The sequence below is a fragment of the Spermophilus citellus genome (assembly GCF_964194105.1).
Source record: "Spermophilus citellus genome assembly, chromosome: 14".
Lineage (NCBI taxonomy): Eukaryota > Metazoa > Chordata > Mammalia > Rodentia > Sciuridae > Spermophilus > Spermophilus citellus.
The window spans coordinates 45776022-45799873 of NC_138194.1; the positions used below are offsets into that span (position 1 = coordinate 45776022).

Below are 23852 nucleotides of genomic sequence, written 5' to 3' on the forward strand. Positions count from 1 at the left end.
TTATAAACATGTTTATTATGTAATTATTTGCATAACTCTAGTAATGCTATCAGTGGCTATAGATCAGAATAAGTTTTTTTTTAAAAAAACACTAAAAACAAAAATACATAGCCCCATTATTTACCTGTAGAACATGTTCGTTTATGCCTATATTTCAGCATTTATTGTATCATCGTTCTAATTTTAAAAGTCACATCCAAAGGATAAACAAAACCACCTACAAATTGGCATAATTGTTTATTTCTCACTTTGTGAAAATGTCCTTAATTTGTTGATGTATGAAACAAATTTTAACTTTGATTGCTATGCAAAAGAACAGAAGAAAATCTGCTTTGCAATTAAATTTGTAGTTCAATTGCATACAGGCAACATGCTATATATGAAAAAATTACTAACTGAACTACAAATATTAAATACTGAAAAAAAATTAACAGTTTATTATAATTTATTTTATTTAACAATCTAGGAAGTTCGCAGCCATCAGTAGTTCCAATGCGATTTCAGGTGCAATTGGGAATTCGGGAATCTCGGTAGAGCTGTTAGTGTAGCGAACCTTGTAGGTAAAATACATGCATACTTTTGATAGCACATGAGATGGAATTTCTCTAAAATTGACCTCATTAGTTTCATTTTCGGCAAACTGACCTGTAAAACAAAAGGATTGTGTATGTTATGGGCTGTGAATAGTGTTCCCCCTCAAATTCCTATGTTGGAGTCTTAGACCTCCTAGTACCTCAGAATGTGAATATATTTGGAGATAGGGTCTTTAAAGAGGTGATTAAATTAAAATTGGTGGTAAACCAATAACTGGTATCCTCACAAGAGATAAGGACACAGACAGACACTGAGAGAAGATCATGTAAAGACATAGGGAGATGACCATCTAACAAGGCAAAGAAAGAGGTCTTAGTAGAATTCAACCCTGTCTGCTGAGAATTTAATTTCAACTTCTATACTCCAGAATTGTCAGAGAATTAAGTTCTGTTGTTTAAGCCATCTATCTAGTCTGTGGTACTTTGTTGTGGCAGTCCTAGCAAGCTAATAATTATTAAAAGAATAATAATAAAAAATCCTAATTGCCATCAAATTATTTAACTCTGATTTGAATATAAATAACAAAAATCTATTAAAGATAGAGTTTTGAGATTCATAAGACTGAATTTTAAGATTCTAATTCTGTCCTCATGGGTTAGAGACTTAAAATAGCTTTTCCTAAAATCTTGGTGGTCTGATTACTGAAGGGGGAAAAAGAAAGAAAAAGCTAAATCAGGAGTCAAGTCTTTACAGGTCATCAGGAGTCCTATGCAGTATTGAATTGCCATGTAAAAATAAAGTCAGGGCAAATCATCGATTTTCTAATTTGGCTCTTTTGGTAATGAGCGAGCACATAAAGAATAAAATCATAAGATAGATGTTTTTTAGCCTTGTGCATGCTAAGCACATGCTCTAACACTGAGCTACACCTTAGCCTGAGAAATATATATTCGAAAAAAAACTTCAGGCAAGAAAATTGTTTCCTCTTTTAGTTTTTTTAAAAATATGATCATGTAATGGGATTTCCTCGTAAGACACTTCTCTGTATTTACTAATCATTTTCTTTGTGAGTATTTACTAATAATTCATTATCAGTTTTCAGTCATTCCTCAAAAAAAATTTTGGTAGTGCTGGGGGCTGAACACCTTTGTGCATGGCAGGTAAGCACTCCACCAATTGAGCTACCTTTCAAGTCCCATTCCTTACAGAATTTTTAGCCACATGAAAGTCACACCATTTAGTCTTTACTGATAGGGACAAGATTTTTAATGATTTTGCACTATCATGTATATTGAATATAAAAAGCATTTAAATCTCAAAATGCACTTTCTGAGGGCTGGGGTCGTGGCTCAGAGGTAAAGCACTTGCCTAGCATGAGTGAAGCACTGTGTTCGATTTTCAGCACCACATAAAAATAAAATAAAGATATTATGTCCACCTATAATTAAAAAATAAATATTTAAAAAAATACATTTTCTGAGAATGTAGTATTTTAAAAAGTTTCCAGTAGGTTTCTACTGGTTGGAGTGAGGTAAGAAGAAAGAGAGTAGGACTCAGCAAAATAAATTTTGGTGTGTCAAAAATTTAAATTCCATCTTTTGAATATATTATCAATAGGTACTTATTAACTTTTTGATACCAGATAATTTTTTAAAGGTGAAATTCATATAACTTAAAATCAAACATCTTAAAGTGTACTATTCAGTGGCATTTATACATTCATGTTATGCAACTGTACCCTCCATCTAGTTCAAAATATTCATTCCCCATACCCCCAACATCTAGCAAACACCAATCTGCTTTCTGTCTTTGTATTTACCTAGTCTGGACATTTCATATAAATGAAATCATTACATATAATGTGACCCTTTTCGTTTCTTTCATCGAGCAAGTTTTAGATGTATGTTCCCATTGTAGCATGCATCAATACTTCATTCCTTTTTATACAAATATTAATTTTGGGCTAAATATTTTCCTGCTCCCTCAAAGATTAAAACTCGTGTTTTTAAATTAAAGAAAATAAAGCTTAACAAAAGCAAAAGCTTTCTCATCATAATTTTAAAATAAAATTTTGTTGGCATTTATGATTTCTTACCCCCTAAACTATTTCTTAGCATTGTCCAGTAGGAAGCCTAAAATTGATTCAACCCAGGAGCATTAAGTACCCCTAAAAGCTAGACTGCGGTCCCTAAATACCATTTTCTAGCTGAAGAAAACATGGCTCTTGGGGAAAATAGCGCATTCAGGACTGGGAAATACTGTATATGACAAACGTGGGAAATATTACAAAAAATAATATAGCTATCTAAGACTAAGTACACCATGTCCAAAGGACATAGGAACTGGGCTGGGATATGGTTCAGTGGTAAAGTGGTTGCCTAGCACACACAACGCCTTGGTTTTGATTGAGCCCCAGAGCACTGAAAAACAGAACAAACAACAAAACACTATTGTAAGTCAAACTGAGGTAGCTCTTTCTGGCACAAAAATGAAGGAATTTTAGAATCAGTGAGAAAGACTGAACCAGGCACAGTGGCATATGTCTGTAGACCCAGCTCTTGAGAGGCTGAGTTAGTGAGATCGTTTGGGCCCAGGAGTTTGAGGCCAGCCTGGACAACATGATAAGGCTTCATCACCCTACATCCAAAAGAAAACATCAGATATAATAAGTCAAAAGTTCACAATGATATATCAAAACTCAAAAATAAGAACAAAACACTATACTATTTGGAAGGTGAAGGAGAATCAATTCATTGATTAATGAAAAATTTTATGTACAATGAAAAAAATCCAAGCAATTATCTTGCTTTTCCCACACAGACTTTATTTCAAGGTAGCTGAATAATTTTTTTAATAGGAAAATTCTAGCTAATAAATGCAGAAGAAATCACAGAATTAGTAAATCACTATTTTTAATCCCAAATGAAGTAAACCTCAATAATAATCACAATGAATTCTAAAGCCATTATATGAAAGTCAGATGAGGGAATTTTTATGCATGAATCAGCTTGACAACCCTGGAACCCACCAGTCAATCCTGACTTGTAAAAGATGTGATATAGCTGGAATGGTGGCGCATACATAATCCCAGCTACTCAGGAGGCTAGGGGAAGAGGATTAAAAGTTCAAGGCCAGCCAGTACAATTTAGTGTAACCTGGTACAAAAGGGAAAAAAAGGGGGGTGGGCGCTCGCGGGGCCCAAGGATGTAGCTTAGTGGTAGAGCATATGCTTTGCATGTGAGAAGCCCTGGATTCAAACCCCAGTACTGCACCACAAAAAAACACAAAAACAAACAAAAAAAGGCCACAAGAGTTTGCAAGTGAAATGACACAATGTCAGGGAATTTCTTGAAATACTCCCAAAATAGGGATAGTAGGTAAAACAAGATATGATGGGCAAAATATTAATAACTACCGAAGTTTGGCACATGGAGGTATATTACACCATTGCATTTCTGGTTTTGCTTTAAAATTTTCATAGTAAAAAAATATAGATAAGGAATAAGGGATTCAAGCAACTGAAACAATTTTCATATAGATAAACAGAATAGAGAACCCAGAAATAAACATGCACATCTCTGGCTAACCAATTTTTATCAAGGGTACCAAGAACATTCAAGAGGGAAAAGAATGGTTTCTTCAATACACGATAGTAGATATCCTCATGCAAAAGAATGAAGTTTAACTCTCACCCAACACCATACACAAAAATTAATCTAAAACAAAAAACCTAAGTATTATAAGAGCTGAATTCATAAAACTCCTAGAAGAAAATGCAGGGGAAATCTAACTTAATTAAATCTTCATGTTGTTGGATATGGTTGCAGAAAGGACATAAAAACAAAAATCAAACAATTATACTTCATCAAAATAAAATAAAACATACGCTTCAAATGACACTATTAAAAAAAAAAAAAAAACTAAAGATTTGCTAGAGTTTAGTGGTAGAAAGCTTGCCTGGCATGTGCGAGACTGGAAAATGAAGGAAGGAAGAAGAAAATAGGGGGAAGGCAGGAAGGCAGGCAAGCAACCCATGGAACAGAACAAAATATTTATTTGCAAATCATGTATTAGATAAGGGACTAATATCAAGAATGTATAAAGAACTCTAACAAAGCTGGGCATGGTGGCATAGGCCTATAATCCCAGCAAATGCAGGAGGTTAAGAGGCCAACCTCAGCAACTTAATGAGACCCTATCTCAAAATAAAAAATAAAAAAAAGACCAAGGATATGGCTCTGTATAAAGTTCCCCTGTGTTAAACCCTTGGTACTAAACAAACAAACAAAAAAAGAAAACCAAAACAGCTGGGCACATGGGTGCACGCCTGTAATCCCAGCAGCTTGAGGGGCTGAGGCAGAAGGATCAAGAGTTCAAAGCCAGCCTCAGCAAAAAGCAAGGCATTAAGCAATTCAGTGAGACTCTGTCTCTAAATAAAATAGGAAAAAAAAGGCCGGGGATGTGGCTCAGTGGTCAAGTGCCCCTGAGTTTAGTCCTCGGTACAAAAACCAACAAAAAGCCAACTCTTACAGGCTGAGTGTGGTGCACATCTATAATCCCAGCTACTTGGTAGACTGAGGCAGAAAGATTGCAATTAAAAGCCAGGCTGGGCACTTATCCAGACCCTGTCTTAAAAATAAATAAAAAGGGACCGGGGATGCTACTTGGTGGTGGAGAGGCCCTGGTCGAACAAAACAAAACCAATAAAAACTTAAAAACAAACAAACAACTCTTAAAACTCAACACCAAAAATGGAAAAAGGCTTGAACAGACATTGACATTCCTCCAAAGAAGATATATATGAAAAAAATACAACATCATTAATTATTAAGGAATGCAAATCAGAACCACAGTGAAATATCCCTTCATACTCACTAGAAAAACCGACAACCAAAAAGGCAATAATACATAATAATATAGGCAATAATTCATATTGGCCAGGATACATAAAAACTGGAACTCTAGTATACTATTGGTAGAAATGTGAAATGATTCAGCTTCTGTGAAAGGAATCTGATAGTTCCTCCAAAAGTTAAATGTAGAATTACTATATGATCATACAGTTCTACTCTTATATATACATGCAAAAGAACGGAAACCAAGTATTCAAACAAATGACCTGCATACAAATGTTTAAGGCAGCACTATTCATAGTAGCCAAAAGGTGGAAACAACCCAAATATTAATCAACTAAGACTAACAGATTTTAAAAAGTTCTATATTCACACAATAGAATATTATTCAGCCATAAAAAGGACTAAAGTAATATATATGTTACCACATATATGAACCTTGAGAGCATTAATGTCAAGTGAAAAAAAGCCAGATACAAAAGGTCACATAGCATGATTACATTTATATGAAATGTCCAGAATAAGAAAATTAGAAAGCATATTGGTTGTCAAATGTGGAAAGGTGAGAGGAGAAGAATGATATGTAGCGATACCTTAATGAGTATGGGGTTTTGTTTTAGAGTGATGAAAATGTTCTGCAACTAGGCTCCACAATATTGTGAACATAGTAAATGGCAATGAACTGTACACTTTAAAACAGTTAATTCTATACTATGTATTTTTTTAATTTTAAATTTATTTTTAAGAAAAAATGTTAAAAATAGAGATCTGGTAGATATTGAACTTCTAGAAATAACCTTTCTATCAAACTAGAACAAAATCACTAGAATCTACAGTTAAAAAGTTGACAATGGAAACTAAATGTAAAAAAACCAAACCTTCCTATTACCACGTAATCAATTTGTTTTGTGGAAATTTATAGGGTAAATAAATGAAAACAGAAAATGGCACACACCAATTTTTTTCCCAATACAACACAACCAGGAAATAACATTAGAAGACTTTTTCTTTAAATAGGACTCATTTGATTAAACTTAAAAAAAAAATACATTTATCAAACATTAAGGAAAAGAACTACTTACCTGGGCCACTCAACATGGCTTTTATTGTTCCTGATGTTAGTGCATGTTCTCTTTTTACAATAAATTCATGACCATCAGAAGATATCAATTTGACATACATGGCATCAGGGCCTTCACAGCCACCATAGGTTTTCTCTTCTCCATCTAAAGTTGGTAGTAAAATGATTATTTTTTTAAACTTAATTGCAATGATTCTTGAATCACACTAGTATACTAAAACCAAACAGTTTTACTAAGGCTAATATTTGAGAAATTCAAGACAATAAACATTTCTGGAAGGTAACAGCCACTGAGACTTCAAAGTTTTTTTCCTTTTTTTCAGTGCTGGGGGTTGAACCCAGGGCCTTGCTCATACTAGGTAGGCACTCTACTACTAAACCACACCCTCAGCTCCAACTTTAAAGTTTTTAGCACCTTGTTTTATCATTCTCTAAATATTTTCCACTGTCAGCATAAACTCTAGATCAAAGGATATATTAGATGAAAACTTACCAATCTTTTTCAAGGAGGTACTGACAAAAAAATTTTTTTTGGTTGCCAAAGCAGCACAATCAAATGTGAAGATAAAGATAAAATATTAAATAAATGACTTAACCCTATTTCCTGATATACTTTTCTAGAAATAAGATGCATAGTGTTTATATGCCAAGTCCCAAATTCTATAAGTTAAGCCTTCTTTTACTTGGCATTTTATTCCTGATACATAAAAGCAATCTTTTTTTTTTTAATATTTTTAGTTGTAGATGGACACAATACTTTTATTTTATTTGTTTATTTATATGTGGTCCTGAGGATTGAACCCAGGGCGTCACACATGTGAGGCAAGTGCTCTACCACTGAGCAACAACCCCTGTCCCCATACAAACAATCTTAAAGACATTTACTGACCAATTTAAATTATTGCATGGTTTAACATAATGAATTTAGACAGAATCAGTCTTTAAAAATTCAAAGTAGAGGGAACTGGGTGTTGTAGCTCAGTGATAAAATGCCTACTTTCCATGCTCAAAAGCCCTGGGTTTGGTCCCATACACAGCAAAAAGAAAAGAAAAGAAAAAAATTCGAAGTAGAGATGAAAACAGAGAATGCATACTACCAGTTATCCCCATTGCTACTGCACTGGTTTCAGCCACAGTAGTCCACTCAATTTAACTTTTTTGTGGTACATATATACATATTTTTGGTACATCCCCTTAAGATCTTTTCTCACATACATACCTTTTACAATTCTGTACTATCCCAGAACTTTATCTTTTACGGTTACTAACATATCTTAAAGCTTACTTTAAAAACATAGGAGGGCTAGGGTTGTGGCTCAGTGATAGAGCGCTTGCCTAGCATGTGTGAGGCACTGGGTTCGATCCCCAACACCATATAAAAATAAATAAAATAAAGGTATTGTGTCCATCTACAACTTTTAAAAAATCTTAAAAAAAAAATCTTTAAAAAATCCACTTACCGATTTGTTAATAGTTAACTCAGAAAGCCCTAAAACTAAGATTAATAAATATTAAAATCACCTATTGCTGCAAAAAATATTTACTCTGAATATAATCACAGGGAAACAGACAAATTTAAATTGAAGAATAGTCTTTTAAACTATTGGCTTACTCTTCAAAACAAAGTCATGAAAAGTCCTTCTCCCCACCCCTCAAAAAGTAGGGAATTGTTTAAAAGAACGAGAGAGACAAGGTAATGCAATAAGTGATCCCTGACTGGATTAATAGATTAAAATAGGCAAACCAGCTGTGAAGAATACTACTAAAACTGTTGGGAAATTCCGAATACGGACTAAATTAGGAGATAAATGCTTAAATGTTTAGGTGTGAAGTGTTATTTTATAAGTCTTAGATGAGTACAGAAAAACACAAACAAACATGCAGAGAAAGCAAATTGAGGCAAAAGATTAAGCATCCAATGAAAGCTATGATAGTGTAATTAATTTTTAGTAATAAAGTCTGGGGGACTTATAAAGATGTAAATAACTTTTAAATGATAAGACTATTCAAGCATACAGAATTTTAACAGTTATTGTCAATGTCTAAGAACAAAACTAAAAAGCTATCAGTTATTTCAATTTATGCTTCTGATTCCCACCCCCAAGTTAAACCATTTTATATTTATTGGGCAAGTTTCAAATTTCTTTTCCTTTTCCTTTTTTTTTTTTTTGCAGTGCTGGGTTTTCAACCCAGGGCTTCACACATGCCAGGTAAACATTCTACCACTGAGCGCTCTACCACTGAGCCACGCCACAACCCCATGAGCCCTCAAATTTCTTAAGGTACAATTACTCACTGCATTTTACCAATTTGATCTGGCACAATATTGTTACTGATGTGCCTTTCAGGAACATACAATAAACACAAGTCTTAACTTAAACAACTAATTTCAGTTTACTCTAACCATTTTCTTACTTGCATTCAATGACTCTGAAGGTCTGTCTTTGAGAAGAAAAAATAGCTTCTACTAATTGAAACACAAAATTATCTCTACATAACTTACCCATTATGTTCTTATAAATTCTAGTTTGGTTCCACAGGAACGTGAGTAGTTTCCTGAAAATTTAACAACACCACAATAAGATTAATGTTTTTGCTCACTGTTATTTAACACATTCTTGGTGTTAACAGTTTAAGGACTCTCCTTATGCATGGGGGTCATAACTCCAACATACACTTCTATCAACCAAGTGAAGGATATCAAAATGCTTTGTGAATTGATCAGATGGGGATTCTGAATTGTAGGAAGATTATTTAAAATAAAGTATAATAAATAACCATTCTAAATTGGGGGTTGGTGGTACTAAGGGGAGGTTGTAAAGTATGTGCCATGTTGAGTTAATAGACATGCAAAAAAGTATAGCATATTAAAATGCAAACATGCATCATAATGATAAAGAAAAATGCTACACTGAGATAAGGCAGTGTTTCCTCCTCCTCCTCCTTATTATTATTATTATTATTTTTGAGTAAAGGTCTCAGCCAATAATCTAAAGAAAACCTATGGGTCTATTGTAGAACAGAAGGATTTGGCAGGCCATTGTCCCTCCTTTCTGGAAAGTAGCCTCTAAACCCTTAAAATTTCCCTAATGATAACAGTGTCTTTGTTATTCATTATTCACCTACTTTATGCTAACCAATTGACTGGAAGGCTTCTAAATATTGTAAGCTAACTAGAGGACTCAGGCTGGAGGAATTTGAGGACCTTGGAAAAAGACTTCAGACGGAGGGAGCTGAGGATTGAGTTCAACCTTTTTGGTCATGATTCCATCAATCATTTCTACATATTGGGAACTCAATAAATACCCTGGATACCGAACCTTGTGCTTTCTTACATGTCCATGTGCCAGCCAAGCAATGACTCCTTACTCAACACGGTAAGGATACCAGAAGCTCTGTATCCTGTATTTACTATATAGTGGTAGAAAGTAAGCAAATATTGGTTTCAATGAATGACAACATGATATACCCAATAGGAAGAAGCTTCCACAAAAATTTAAAAAGACAAGACTTGGGGTCTGGGGCTGTCACTCAGTGGTAGAGCACTCGCCTAGCACATGCGTGGCCCTAGATTTGATCCTCAACACACGTAAAAATGAATGAATGGAATAAAGGTATTGTGTCAAACTATAACTAAAAAAAAATATTAAAAAAAAGACTTGTCTTCTACTTATATTAAGTGTGTACATCTACATAATCTTAGTCTTCCATTCTTTCTGTTTATAGGCTACCCAAGATCTGAAATTTAACAACAAAATGGTAAAAATATACAGTTTGAAGCTGGGCATGGTGGCACATGCTTGTAATCCCAGCGGCTCGGGAGGCTGAGGCACTAAGCAACTCAGTGAGACTCTGTCTATAAATAAAATACAAAATAGGGCTGGGGATGTGGCTCAGTGGTTGAGGGCCCCGAAGTTCAATCCCCAGTACCCACCCCCTCCAAAATATATATAATTTGAAAAATCTTAATATTTCCAAAATAACAGATTCCTAAAAAAAAAAAAAAAAAAAAAAAAATAAGAAAGAAAGGTCGGTATCCCAGCACCCGCCCTTCAAGTAATTTATACTTTGTGGTACTGGGAAGTGAACCCAGGGCCCCACACATATTAGAAAAGTACCTTACCACTGAGCTACACCCGCAGCCCAATAATTTGTATTTTAACAACATGACAGCATTTCTTGAAAGGGTCTTTTTTATACAAATATTATTTGTCACCAATAGGAAAATAGCATATCCTGGAGCTGGGTTTGTGGCTCAGTGGCAGAGTGCTTACCTAGAATGCCATAAGGCCCTGGGTTTGATCCCTAGCACATGCACGCATGTACACACACATATTCTAAGAACTTACTGAGCAATATTTTAATTCTAGCCTTAAGGAATCAAGAAAATGAAACGTCACATTTTAGTATAAGAACTTGGGAGATATCCAATCAAATCCCTCAGTTTAGGAAAGAAGATGTTCAGAAAGCTTGAGTGATTTGCTCCCATAGTGACATAGTGGTAGAAATCAAATCTCTTGAGCTGAACTGGTGGGAGCATATGTCTGTTGTACTAGTTACTTGGGGGGGGGGGGGTGTTTGAGGCAGAAGAATCACTTGAACCCAGGAATCTGAGGCCAGCTTTGACTACATTGTAAGACCTTAACCCCCCAATCAAACCTACCTTAGCCTTGAACACTCTAAACAGGAACATATTTAAAGCACTAGTTTTAATGTGAGCTAAAACAGAGAAAAAGGGCAAAACTGGCATATTATATTTTAACCAACAAATTGTGGATCTTTAATAATTGGTAAATATTGCAATAAATGCTTTACAGACAGTATCTTATTTAAATAACAGCTCTTCTACAGAATTATTGTTCTTAATTTAGAGACTGGGAAACAATGAAGAGGCTACCACTTACTCAAAGACTTCTACAACTTAAGCAACAAGATTTAAACCTTGGTAAGTTTGACTTCACAGCTCATATTCCTCATATTCTACTTCTCTTCCATTGTTCTACACCTCCAAGATAAAAAATGCTGGCTCCAGTTAAGCTTATCTTCTACTTCTCTTGAGAGCTGCTGATATAAATCCTTAGGTAGTTCTCTAAGCTTTAAAAATAGTACTATGCCATGTTATAATAATAGGCAATTAAAATATTCATCAATGTCATTTTCTTCTTTTTACAGTACTTTGTAATCCTTCTTTTAAAAAGAAAAAAATTCTAGAAAGACTTGAAGTACAAGAATTTCAAGTTTCAACTTTTCTATCTGGACAATTTCCAGAGTAAAACATCTAAAATGTTTATTTAACTAGCAGTAGCTAAGCAACCATGCAGTCATTTTAGAAGCCCTTTGGGTAGCAACAGTTTCTCTACAGACTTAATATAGTAAATCAGTTTTACCATTTATACAACAGAGATTAAGAAGGGAGGAAAAGGTTCACGGTCACTAACAGAGAAAAGACTAAATCAACATTAAGAATTAAAATTTCCTAATTCTTAGAGAGAATTTAAAAATATGTGAAACGTAATTAAGTTTGTGACCCATGAATTACTTGTAGAAATTTAAGTTTGGAGAGGAAAAAAAAATTCAGTTTGAATATTTGTTGGATAACTAAGCTGAGTTCTGGGAATATGAACTGAACAGGTTAAAGATGGAGGTCAGGCGTGGGGATGTATCACAGTGGTAAAGCACTTGCTTGCCTAGCATGTGTAAAACCCTTGGTCCAATCCCCAGCACCATCACAAAATAAATAAATAAGAAAAATTGCTTGGTTCCAATACTAATCACAAAAAAATGCAAAGTTTACTTTTAAAACCATCTAAAATTAAGTGGAGGAGGCAGGGATGGATAACACTAAAGAAATGGCTATACAGTCTTTGGAAAGCATCAATAGTATCAATTAAAAAACTTTGTGGAATTTATCTTGGCATTTACATTACAGAAACACTAGCACTGTGTGCAAAGGCAAGGAGAATAGTTACCACAATATGTACACATGAGAAAACTAAAATGCTTTAAAAGGTTCATCAATTAGGGAATGAGCTAAATGAAAATATTATACCCATAGTTTGAAATATTGTGGGGCTGTGAATAAGGTAAAAGTCTACATATAATGACACAAAAGGCCCACAAAATAAACCACTGACTTTTTAAAAGGTATGTTAGAATGATAAATACAGTTTGATGTCCCTTAGGTAACAGAAGTGGCTTCTCACCTTCTAATCTTCTAATTTGCAGATAAATAAGAATGTGTTGGGGCTGGGGATGTGGCTCAAGCGGTAGCACGCTCGCCTGGCATGCATGCAGCACAGGTTTGATCCTCAGCACCACATACAAAAAAAAGATGTTGTATCCGCCGAAAACTAAAAAAATAAATATTAAAATTCTCTCTCTTTTTTTTTTAAAGAGGAAGAAGAGGTAGAGTGGTAGGAGGAGCAGAGAGGAGAGAGAGAGAGAGAATTTTTAATATTTATTTTTTAGTTCTCAGCGGACACAACATCCTTGTTGGTATGTGGTGCTGAGGATCGAACCCGGGCCGCACGCATGTCAGGCGAGCGCGCTACCGCTTGAGCCACATCCCCAGCCCCAAAATTCTCTCTTAAAAAAAAAAAAAAGTGTGTGAATACATGCTCTAAAGTGTATATGACTAGAAAAAGGTCTTGAAAGATATTCTCTAAACTGATAATAATCCTTATCACTGGCATAAAGACTGGTAAAGAGAGACATAGCCAATAGAGAATGTAGGCTTGTCTGAAATATTCTTCTAAACGGAGTATCTATTCATGTATTTCATCTATGACTTAAAATTGATTTTTTAAATGCCCCGCAAAAGCTCATGTCTTTAATGCTTTGATTCCCCAGTTGGTGGCACTATTGGGAGGTTGTGGACACTTTTGGAGATGGCTTTTCATTAAGTTTGGGATTGTCTTTAGCTCCTCTCTTGCTCTCTCCCCCTGGTCTTGGATGCCATGAGGTGAGCAGCAATGCTTTACCACTCCTTTGCCATGATGCACTGCTTCAAAACAGGCCCAGAGAGATGGGGCCAAATGACCGAAGACTGAAACCATGAGCCACAATAAAATTTTCCTCCTTTAAAGTTGATTTTCTTTTAGGTATTTTGTCACAGCAATGAAAAGCTGATAAATGGCTGACCTGATGATTCTTAACTTGATGTGAGAATGTAATGATCTGGAGTCACACGCTTGCAATTCCACTCACTCAGGAGACTGAAGCAAGAGGATCACAAGTTTGAGGCCAGCCTCAGCAACTGAGCAAGATCAGTCTCAAAAAATAAAAAGAAGCAAAGTATGAACCCTATAACAGACACAGTCATGTTAAGTAGTCCTTAGATATAATGTGAATGATGTGATGGTCACTAATTATCTATGTTTTGGTGGGTTACATCTGTTTCACAGCAAATTGCAAATGGCAAAAATAAGTATGGTTTTTCTGAATCCTTATACCAGTAAGTAAATCAAGTATATGTATAGGAAAAAACAAAAACAAAAAAAACATGGCTAGAAAGGAAAATCTCTTCAACATATGATTCCGGAACAACTAGATAGCAATCTGGAAAAGAACTGTTATTCTCCCCATACATAAAAATCTATCTGAGATATTTCACAGAGCTAAATGTAAAAGGCAAAATAATAAAGCTACTAGAAGAAAACAGAGCATTTTCATAATATTCATGTAGGCAAAGATTTCTCATAAAAGATACAGAAAGCACAAATTTTAAAAACTGGATTCCTTAAAAAAAAAAAAATAGCAAAAACACCCATTAAAAAAACAAAAAATAGAAAAAAACAAAACAAGAAACCCACAAGCCATGAAGAAATCAAAAAGCAAACTCACAAACTGGGAGAAAATGAGCATTTCCCTATATGTACATTATACCTCAATTTAAAAAATATAAGGTGAAAGTAAAAGTTTAAAAAAATTATTGATGGCTTTTCTGAAGTTGTATATCTTTTGGGGGGAGGGGGTGGGAGGGTTATGGGGAATTGAACTCAGGGGCACTCGACCACTGAGCTATATCTCCAGCCCTAATTTTGTATTTTTTTTTTTTTTTTTTTTTTTTGAGACAGGGTCTCACTGATTTGCTTAGAGCCTCGCCATTGCTGAGGCTGGCTTTGAACTCAAGATCCACCTGTCTCAGCCTCCTGAGCTACAGGGATTACAGGCATGGGCCACCTAGCCCACTGAAGTTGCAATCTCTCTCTCCCTCTTTTTTAATTTTTTAGTAGGCGGACACAATACCTTTATTTTATTTGTTCATTTTTATGTGGTGCTGGGAATTGAACCCAGTGCCTCACATGTGCTAGGCAAGTGCTCTACCACTGAGCCCCGACTCCAGCCCCTGAAGCTGCAGTCTCTTAACTCCAAAGATGTCTTCAATCCAGGAAGGTTTTCTGTCTGATTAACCTTTCCAAAGACATACTGACATTAACCCAGATTTAATAGAAATGTAGATTCTACCAGAGGAGGATGGGGAGTTTGTTTCAAAGCAAGTAATTCTGAGGTACAAGGCTGCAATAGAAAATTTGTTAAGTGAACAGCCATAAAAGGAAAATAGCTTTTGATGAGTCTCAATGGATGAAGATGTTTTATCAGGCTAGACTGTAAGGGGAGAGTAATCCAGGCAGAGTAATGAGCAAAGTCAAACAGCTTGGATGGAGGGCATACAGCATAACTCAGTGTTGTTGGAAACCAGTTTACAAATTCATTCCTTCAACAGATATTATTTTTCTTTTTGCTATATTGGGGATTGAACCCAGAAGTGTTCTACCACTGAGCTATCTCCCCAGCCCTTTTTATTTTAAGACACTAAATTGCCCAGGCTAGCCTTGAACTTGCAATCCTCCTGCCTCAGTCTCCCCAGTAGCCTGGATTTAGGTGTGTGCCACCATGCCAGGCTAGAGGATTTCTTACTGAAACCTTATAGCATAAATTGGATCCCCACTCCTGTGCTCGCCTGGGTCCACTCTTCTGCCCTTAGTTAAGGGAGACCAGGTGGCTGCATGTTTAGATCCCCACAGTGCCACTCTGTAGACTTAAATTGTTCCATCTCAGCTTAAAGAATAAGAATATTAATACCTACCACATGGGTTGGTATGAACATTTAATAATACACCATTGCAGAGATATCTGGGTTAAGTTGTCCGAGGTTGACTAAAACTATACCTTAGAATTTTCTACCTTAATAACTAGATATCAGTTGCCTTTAATTACTAATTAGTACTTACCATTGTTAAAGATCTTTGAAGCAGGCTCCAAACATTTTCCATTTAACCTATTACAACTCATAATTCGAAGGATAAGAAATCATTCTATTGAGCTAAAGATGAACAAGTTTGTTCTACAACAACTCAGGGTTTATACTGTTTTGTTTCCTGAGAACTGGAAAATAAACTCTCGAACATTTACCCTTATCTGGATTCTCCCCTAAGACCTTCAGTGTCTAAACATATACGTTAGAATTTTCCACAGCTCAGTATAAGGTGACACTAACCTATCACAGAAAACATTGCTAGGTCCCCACTCTATCCTCATCTGTGATGCCTGATTTGACTCCAAATTAAGACTCATTAATGTGGCCCCAGATCATACAGGTGAGTTGGGTGGGGTAGATAGGGCCTGGGAACTTTTATGGTACAGAATAGCTCAAATACTGGCCTGGGTGTCAAAGATGAATCCTCTTGGACTCATATTTAAGGGTTCTTAGGCTCATACAAATGCTTATTCAACTTATTGAAATTTTTTCCCCTTTCCTTTCCTGGATATGGAACCCAGGACCTCATGCATGCTAGGGACCATTCTAAGTGCTTTTCACTTTCTACCACTAAATTCTATTCCTCCCACCAGGACTTTTTAGTGGTACAGGAGATTGCGCCAGAGGCCCTTTATCCCTGAGCTATTTTCCAGCCCTTTTTATTTTTATTTTTAGAAACAGGGTCTAAGTTGTTAAGCCTAGTCTCAGGTTTGGGATCCTCCTGCCTCAGCCTCTTGGGTCACTAGGATTATAGGCATGCACCACCACACCCAGCTCCTTCAACAAATAGTTACTGAGGGTTAGCATGCCAAGTGCTATCCTAGGCATTGGGGACACAGAGAAAAACATTAACAGAAGATTCTCATGAAAAGAAAGGTGAGGACAGAAGATTAAAATAACGTGTGAGATAGAAAAAGAGCTATGGGGAAAAGTAAAGCAGGGTAAGGTAAGTAGGGAATGGGCAGAGAGGAGATGAGGCTGGCATTGCATTCAGGGTGGTAAAGACAGGCTTCACCAACACTTGACAGAGACCTGTACAAAGTAGGGAGTAAGATATGGTTATCTGAGGCCTGAAAGAATGAATCTTTGAAAGAAGAGAACACCAAGACACCAGTTTTGCCAGAGGAGTGAGTCAAGGAGAGAATGCAGGAAAAGAGGTCAGAGATTGGGGAGTTGGGCCTTATGAAACAAAAGAGTGACTGAAAAGGAACACAGGCTGAGATACAGATTTTTAATGCCTAATTTAAGAACACAGGGGAAGATACATAGTCCTTTGTAACACTATCCTCTTTCATTTCTCCTACCTAACCATTCTAGTATTGTTTTCTATCATCCCTGAAGACTTGATTTTAGCCCTTCACATAAAATAGTGCTTAATCGCAATTGACCTTTGCAGATTCCTAGCTATGTCACCTTGGAGGAAATTATATAACCTTTCTGTGCCTAAGTTTCTATATCATGGGAATACAGAGTCTACCCCAGAGCCTTAAAGAATGAGTTTATGTTAAAAGCACTTAGAATGGTGCCTAGCACAGAGCAAACACATCGAAACACTAACTTCTATGATTATTTCCAAACCAGAGGCTCATTCATCTATGCATATCTACATATGAACACGTATGTATATATGTGTATAGGCACACACACACTCTTCTAGATGCTTCAGATAATCTGTGGACAAAAATAAAGACACGTTATTTTATTTATTTCCCAGTCTGGAAATTACATTTTAGTGTGGGAGATAGGAATCTTTTTCTGTAAGGGGACAGATAAGTAAATATTTTATACTTAGCAGGCCAGGTCATAAGCTCTCTGTCACAACTACTCCAACTCTGTGAGTAGAAGGCAAAAGCAGCAAGACAGATGTAAACAAATGAGTATGGTTGTGTTTCCACAAAGTTTTATTTACGGCAGAGAATTTTGAATTTCACATAATTTTTATTATGAGTTATAAAAATTTTCTTTGAATTTTTGTTCAACTGTTAAAAAATGTAACAACCATTTCTAGTTCTTAATCTTAAATCCCTCAGTCCTAGAGGCTCATGGATAAGAAGCAAAGGAATCCTAAATCCTTAATTTCTATCTTGAGACCATATTAGGTTAAGAGACAGGACTTCTGATTCTTGTCTCCCAAATGAAGGAAATAAACTAGATGTGTGTCAACAAGTCCCTTCTAGTGCTACCATTTTAATGCCTGAGTCCATCTTAAGTTCCCCTTGCCCTTACAACTGCCTATAACTCAATTTCCCATCTTTATTAAGCATTTATCCCCACACAACACAGATTTTTTTTGGGGGGGGGCAGGTGGGGGTGAGAGGGTACTGGGGATTGAACTCAACCATTGAGTCACATCCCCAGCCCTATTTTGTATTTTATTAGAGACAGGGTCTCATTGAATTGCTTAGAGCCTCGCTTTGAACTCTTGATTCTCTTGCCTCAGCCTCCCAAGCTGCTGAGATTACAGGCGTGTGTGAGCCCAGCTACAATACAGAATTTACAGAGCACTGCATGTTCCCTCTGAGTGTTTGCCTCACCCTGTAATCTGCCTAATCACCTTTTTAAACATCTCCAGATTCCTTTGTTTCAGTTTGCAAAAAGTATGAGCAGTTATTTCCAATATATTGTGTACATCTAATCATAGATTCTGTCCATTATAAAATCATTTAGAAGAACCTTTAGAATGATGAGCTAAAAATACACTGAGATAAATCACTTCAATTCCTTATCTTCCTACCTACAACTTACCTGCATCTATATACCATATACTATTCATGTTTTTGTTTCAAAAGTTGAATAAAAAATATAGATCTTGTCCACAGTCAGCTCTTCCATTAAGCACTAAGTCCTATACCTTTTCCCCTAAGGACTTGCTCTTGTCATTATTCACACCCTCTCGCCCTCCAACCCACCATGCACTTTTTTCATTTGGTTCTGGGGACTGAATCCAGGGCCTGGAAAATGTGCTCTACCACTAAACTATACCCCTAGGCTGCCATCCACTCCTAAACCCACTCCAATCTGACTTTTGGCCTATCAATTTGCTCAAGAGTCTCATCATATCAAATTTTGCATGGTCATGTGGCCAATTTTTAATCCTCACCTTATTTGTTTCAACTTTACATAACTGCCTACTCCCTTCCTTGAGATATTTTTTTCCCTTAGTGCTGCTAATGCTATACTCTCCTGTTTTTTTGACTTTTATCACTTGTAGTTTTCTGCCTTATTCTCTATTAACATTCGCTTGATGTCCTCCAGTACACAGATTTAAATATCACCTATAAAACAGGATTTCCAGATTAACTTCCTAGACTGGCTTCTCTGTTAAGTGCAAGTTATGAACCTCTAACATGCCTTCTCACATATTCTCAGCTATCTTAATATTCAAACTCAACAAGTCCCATATAGAACTCCCGAGACTTCTCTCAGAAACCATGGTCCCTTTCCAATCTTCCCCATTTTGGTAAATGGTACTCAAAACATGCTCAGGCAAAACATATGATCATTCAGTTTTTTTTTTTCTTTTGTCCCAGGGTGAACTGATTTGACTCCAGCTTCAAATTACATTCCAAATCAGACCATTTCTCATTTATTTCTAACTCTATACCTCTAGTTCAAGCTACCATATCTCAAATAGAATACTAAAAAGCCTACTCATGAGATTGTTTCCCCATTTTCTTCCCAGCTGGTCTGTTCTCCACCCAGCAAACTACCATCTCAAGCATAAATCAGTATCACTTTCCTGCCAAAACCCTCTAATGCTTTGACTTCTCATTACAGATAGAAAGAGGACTATAAGGCCCCAATCTTATTTATTTCTTGTTAACTTCTCTCACCTCATCTTGCACTACTTCTCCTTTACTATGTTCCACTCACCTTGATCTTCTTAGTATTCTTTGAATAGGTCAAGTTTACTCACATCTCAAGGTCTTTGCATTTGCAGTTGCTGCTGTCTGAAAAATTCTTCCTTTAAGTCTTCCTTAAGACAGCTAAAACATCAACTCCTCAGAGAGGTCTTCCCTGATTAGTCTATCAAAATTAGACATTCCCATCCCAGTTACACTAACCCCTAATCTTGATATATTTCCTTTAAGCACTACCTGAAACTATTATTTGATTACTTATACATATACTCTCTTTTCTCAAGTTCTTTGAGGGCAGGCCTGAAACAGTGACAATAATAGTAGATTCTCAATAAATATTTTTTTAAAATTTGAGGCACCACTGGATGAGCTATGTCTGACCTTATATAATAATGGAACAATAAATCATTTAGGATGGCAGGTTAGCTGAAATGCATAAACACATAAGAGCATAAATTTAATTTGTAGCATTTGAAAATTATACCAAAAAAGCGCACTAAACTAATATTACTTTAGAACTCGATATATGGGGCTGACTATAATTTCTGGGTGTCAACTACTGCTTAATTTTCTTACAGAAGTACCATCTAGTAGTGATAAAGATTCTCTCCTTTTGAAATAAATGTGTAATTTTTTGAATAATAGTTTAATTAGACAAAACTTTACTCCCTATGCCCATGGTACTGAGATTGAAACTGGGAGTTCTCTGCTGAGCTATATCTCCAGCCCTTTTCATCTTTTGAGACAGGGTCTCACTAAATTGGTTAGGACCTCCCTAAGTTACTAAAGCTGGCCTTGAAATTATAATACTCCTAACTCAGGCTCTGGAGTTGCTGGGATTATAGGTATGTACCACTGTGCCTGCCATCACCAACCCCTTTATCATTTAAGGCAGGGCCTCACTAAGTTGTAAAGGCTAGCCTCAAACTTGCAATTCTCTTGCCTCAGTCTCCTAAGATGCTGGGATTACAAGTATGTGCCACCACACTTGGCTAAACCTTCACATTTAACAAAAAACAGTTTTTAAAAATTTAAATAGGAAGCTGGCAGTGTAGTAGAGCACTTGCCTAGCACATGGAAAACCCTGGGTTCCATCCCCCAAACTGCAAAAAATTAAATAAAAATAAATACATAAATCAACCCAAGATAAAAATGAAGTAGAATCCTGAATCATCACAACAAATATCCATGATGGGAAGAATCACAGCTGTTTCCTTGCCATTATATCTCTAGAAAGAATAAATCCACTTGTGACTTCTTGGTTTTTATCCAAAAGAATTAAAGTCAACTAAAGCAATACATGCATACCTATGTTTATAGCAATAGGAGTGCAACTCACAGTAACCAGGCTCAACAGATGAATGGATAAAGAAAATGTGGCATATATTCTCTGCATACACATCATGGAGTTTTATTTAGCTTTAAAAAATAAGTAAATTATGTCATTTGCTGATAAATGGATGGAATTTCAGAACATCACGTTAAGCAAACTAACCAGACTCAAGAAAGTCAAGAGCTGTTATGTTATATCATAGATATTAGAGAGGAAAAAAGGAATCTGGTAAAAATAGAAAGGAGACCAGTAAGACAGAGGACAAGGACCACCAGGAGGAAAAAGGCAGGGCAAAGAGAGGTACTGGGAAATGAAATTAACCAAATCATGTTATGTACACGTACAAATATGTCACAATGAAACCCACTAATATACATAATTATTATATAACAATAATTTTTTAAACACATGTGAACTGTGATTTTTCACATGATTATAACGTAGGTTAGATTAGATATTTGTCATTTTAGGCCACTTAAAAAGGAAAAAGGAAATAACTGGAGATCAAAAAGCAAATTTGGAACTTTAAAAACAAGTTTTTGTTTGTTTGCTTTTTATAAAGACTAAAGATTGGGTTGGGGTTGTGGCTCAGTGGTGGAGCACATGTGTGAGGCACTGGGTTCGATCCTGAGAACCGAATATAAATAAATAAACGTATATTTTAAAAAAGACTAAAGAGTTCAGTTACTTTCTACACTGAAAGAGATGCTCAATAGAAATGTTCACACTAAATGACCCAAATTCCACAGTTAAATGCTACTAAAGAGATTTCAGTAAGAAATCAATTGGACACTATATTTGATACCTTCTTTCAGTCAAGAATGGATGTAGATGCACGAAAACCCCAACCAACCAAGTCAGGCAGAGATCAGATCATCCAAGGAGTTGCCTGGAAGGTAAACTTTTTTCGGGGTCCCGCTGCTGGAAGAGTGAGGACCCACTCCTGGACTAGAGACTGACTTCAAGACAAGAACGAACTGAACGCACATGATTAAAGAAAAAAGAAAAAGACGAGAGGGATCCATACTCCTAACTCCACCCTCCCCGCGCTCAGCCCAGCGAAGGCCCAATCTCGCCGGCAGCCTCTCCTCCTTCAACATCTTTCCAAGCCCACCGAGGGGCGCCAGTAAAGGTCCCGCCAACCTCCTCTCCCCTCCCCCAAACCAAGAGCAGGGGAGGCCCGGGAGGTTAAGAGCTTCCGTTCCTTCCCCGCCCAGATGGGAAGGGGTGAGAAGTGGGACTGTGAAACCACCCAGTTCCAGCCTCCCTCACTCTCCACGCGTACCCGCAGCTCGGTTCCCGCCCCAACCCGACACTCACTCGTCAGCCTCGCAGCCACCGCAGCCGAGTCCCCTCGTACCGCCACAGCCCCTACTCCAGGGCCACCCCCCCACCCCCAGCTGCCTGCCCCAGAGGGTTCCGGGGCAGTCGAAGGAATTACTTCCGGCGGGTCAATGCCGCTTTCTGCGATGGGCGGGAGATTAGTACCTGGTGAGGCTTGAGACGCCGTCCTTCGCCCACGGGTCTGCAGGAAGTGCGTAGCGGCCCTTCCCTTCCCCTTCAATAACTCAGGCCCTCCAAAGAGACGTCACTGGCAAATCTCCACCAGTCCGATTCTAGATATTTTGGATTCCCAGCATGCCGCGCCAACCTAATCCAATTTCTGCAAAGGCTCTCGGGAATCTTAGGCAGAACTGCACCTTGGGACTTGTAGTTTTTCTGGAGGGTTGCTGTTGTTGGTGTTTGGCCCCAGGCAGCGGTGCATCCTGGAACTTGTAGTTTCTTGTGCTGCACGTTAGGATTTCGGTAGTGGTAGAGGTTTTGTTTGCCTCTGGTTTGTGGGTACACTTAGAAGTGGAAGATAGTGTGACGGAGATTGAGACGTGGGAGTGGGTTTCCCATGCTAATAAAATCGTGCTCTTAATGAAGCAGCAGCTGCCTTTTGAAAAGTTGCAGGGCGTGTTGACGAGCATCTCAATGGCTCGCTTAATCGCTAGCTTCATTTCCTTTTTTCCGGGTATCGCTCTGTGTTTACTGAAAACTAGCCACACCCCCACTCCCACTCTGGGAGCCGTTCTCCGCCCCCAAGTCTAGTCTCCTGGGTTTGTAGATTTTGAGCTCACTCACGGAAAGTCCAGGCGCTTTGATGCTCAATTTAGGAACCATATTTCCCATCCCCGCCCCCTACCCCCGGGCTTTGCCCACCCGGTCTCCGAATGCCCTCATCTTGCATTCTTTCGAACAGCCTTTCCTTTTTACTTGCTTTCCTGTGGTTAGATATAGGCACCTTTCCAAGAAGGCTGAAACAGCTAAATTAAGTTCACCCTCTACTGCTTTTATGGAGTGTGGCATGAAGAGGATGTTAGGGGCTAAGGCACTCAACGTTGCAAGTTACTCAGCGAGGCACTGTTCTGTAATAATACCCACAAAAGGAAACTAGATACACGGGCGACTCAGTTTCTTTTTGAACTGATTAATGACTTTTGCCTGAAAGGCTTTTTTTTTTTTTTTTTTTTAAGTGTCAGTGCTGGGTAACAAATCCAGGGCTTTATGCATGCAGGCCAGCATTCTATCACTGAGCTACATCCCCAGCCCTAAAAGGCTTTTTAAAATTTATTTTGGTCAGAAAAAGATATTGTATTTTTAGAATTAATCTCCAGAATAGAACATGCTGCCCTATATTAACTTTTCAAAGCCTTTGCAGAAATAATAAAGATTTTGGCCGTGTTAGTAGCTCAAGATGGAGTTTCATGAGGGTGGGGGGGAGGGGCATTGGGGTGCAGATGAAACTGAGGGAAAACTATAATAAACAATCTAGCTTCACTGCTTTTTAGTTACTTGCTTTTTTTTTTTGAAGTTTTAAAAATTTAGTTACTTGCTTTTAATCATCAATTTTATAGGTCCCATAACTAAACAGTATATTCCCATTAGC

The 23852-nt window shown here is 37.1% G+C and overlaps 1 protein-coding gene across 3 annotated transcripts; it reads right to left on the reverse strand.

The window, feature by feature from the left end:
* Positions 1–427: 427 nt before the first annotated feature.
* On the reverse strand, positions 428–22512 carry ELOC (elongin C). 3 transcript variants are annotated; one of them, XM_081265693.1, is made up of 4 exons: positions 22409–22512; positions 8972–9024; positions 6470–6613; positions 428–645 (listed from the first exon to the last, which is right to left on the reverse strand). In XM_081265693.1, exons 2-4 carry the CDS (start codon positions 8973–8975, stop codon positions 455–457), a joined length of 339 nt encoding a protein of 112 aa, XP_081121819.1. In that variant the 5' UTR covers positions 8976–9024; positions 22409–22512; the 3' UTR covers positions 428–454. The 3 variants fall into 3 exon arrangements, with proteins under 3 accessions (XP_081121819.1, XP_081121818.1, XP_081121820.1); XM_081265692.1 differs by lacking the exon at positions 22409–22512 and adding an exon at positions 22241–22345; XM_081265694.1 differs by lacking the exon at positions 22409–22512 and adding an exon at positions 15702–15727.
* Positions 22513–23852: the final 1340 nt, after the last annotated feature.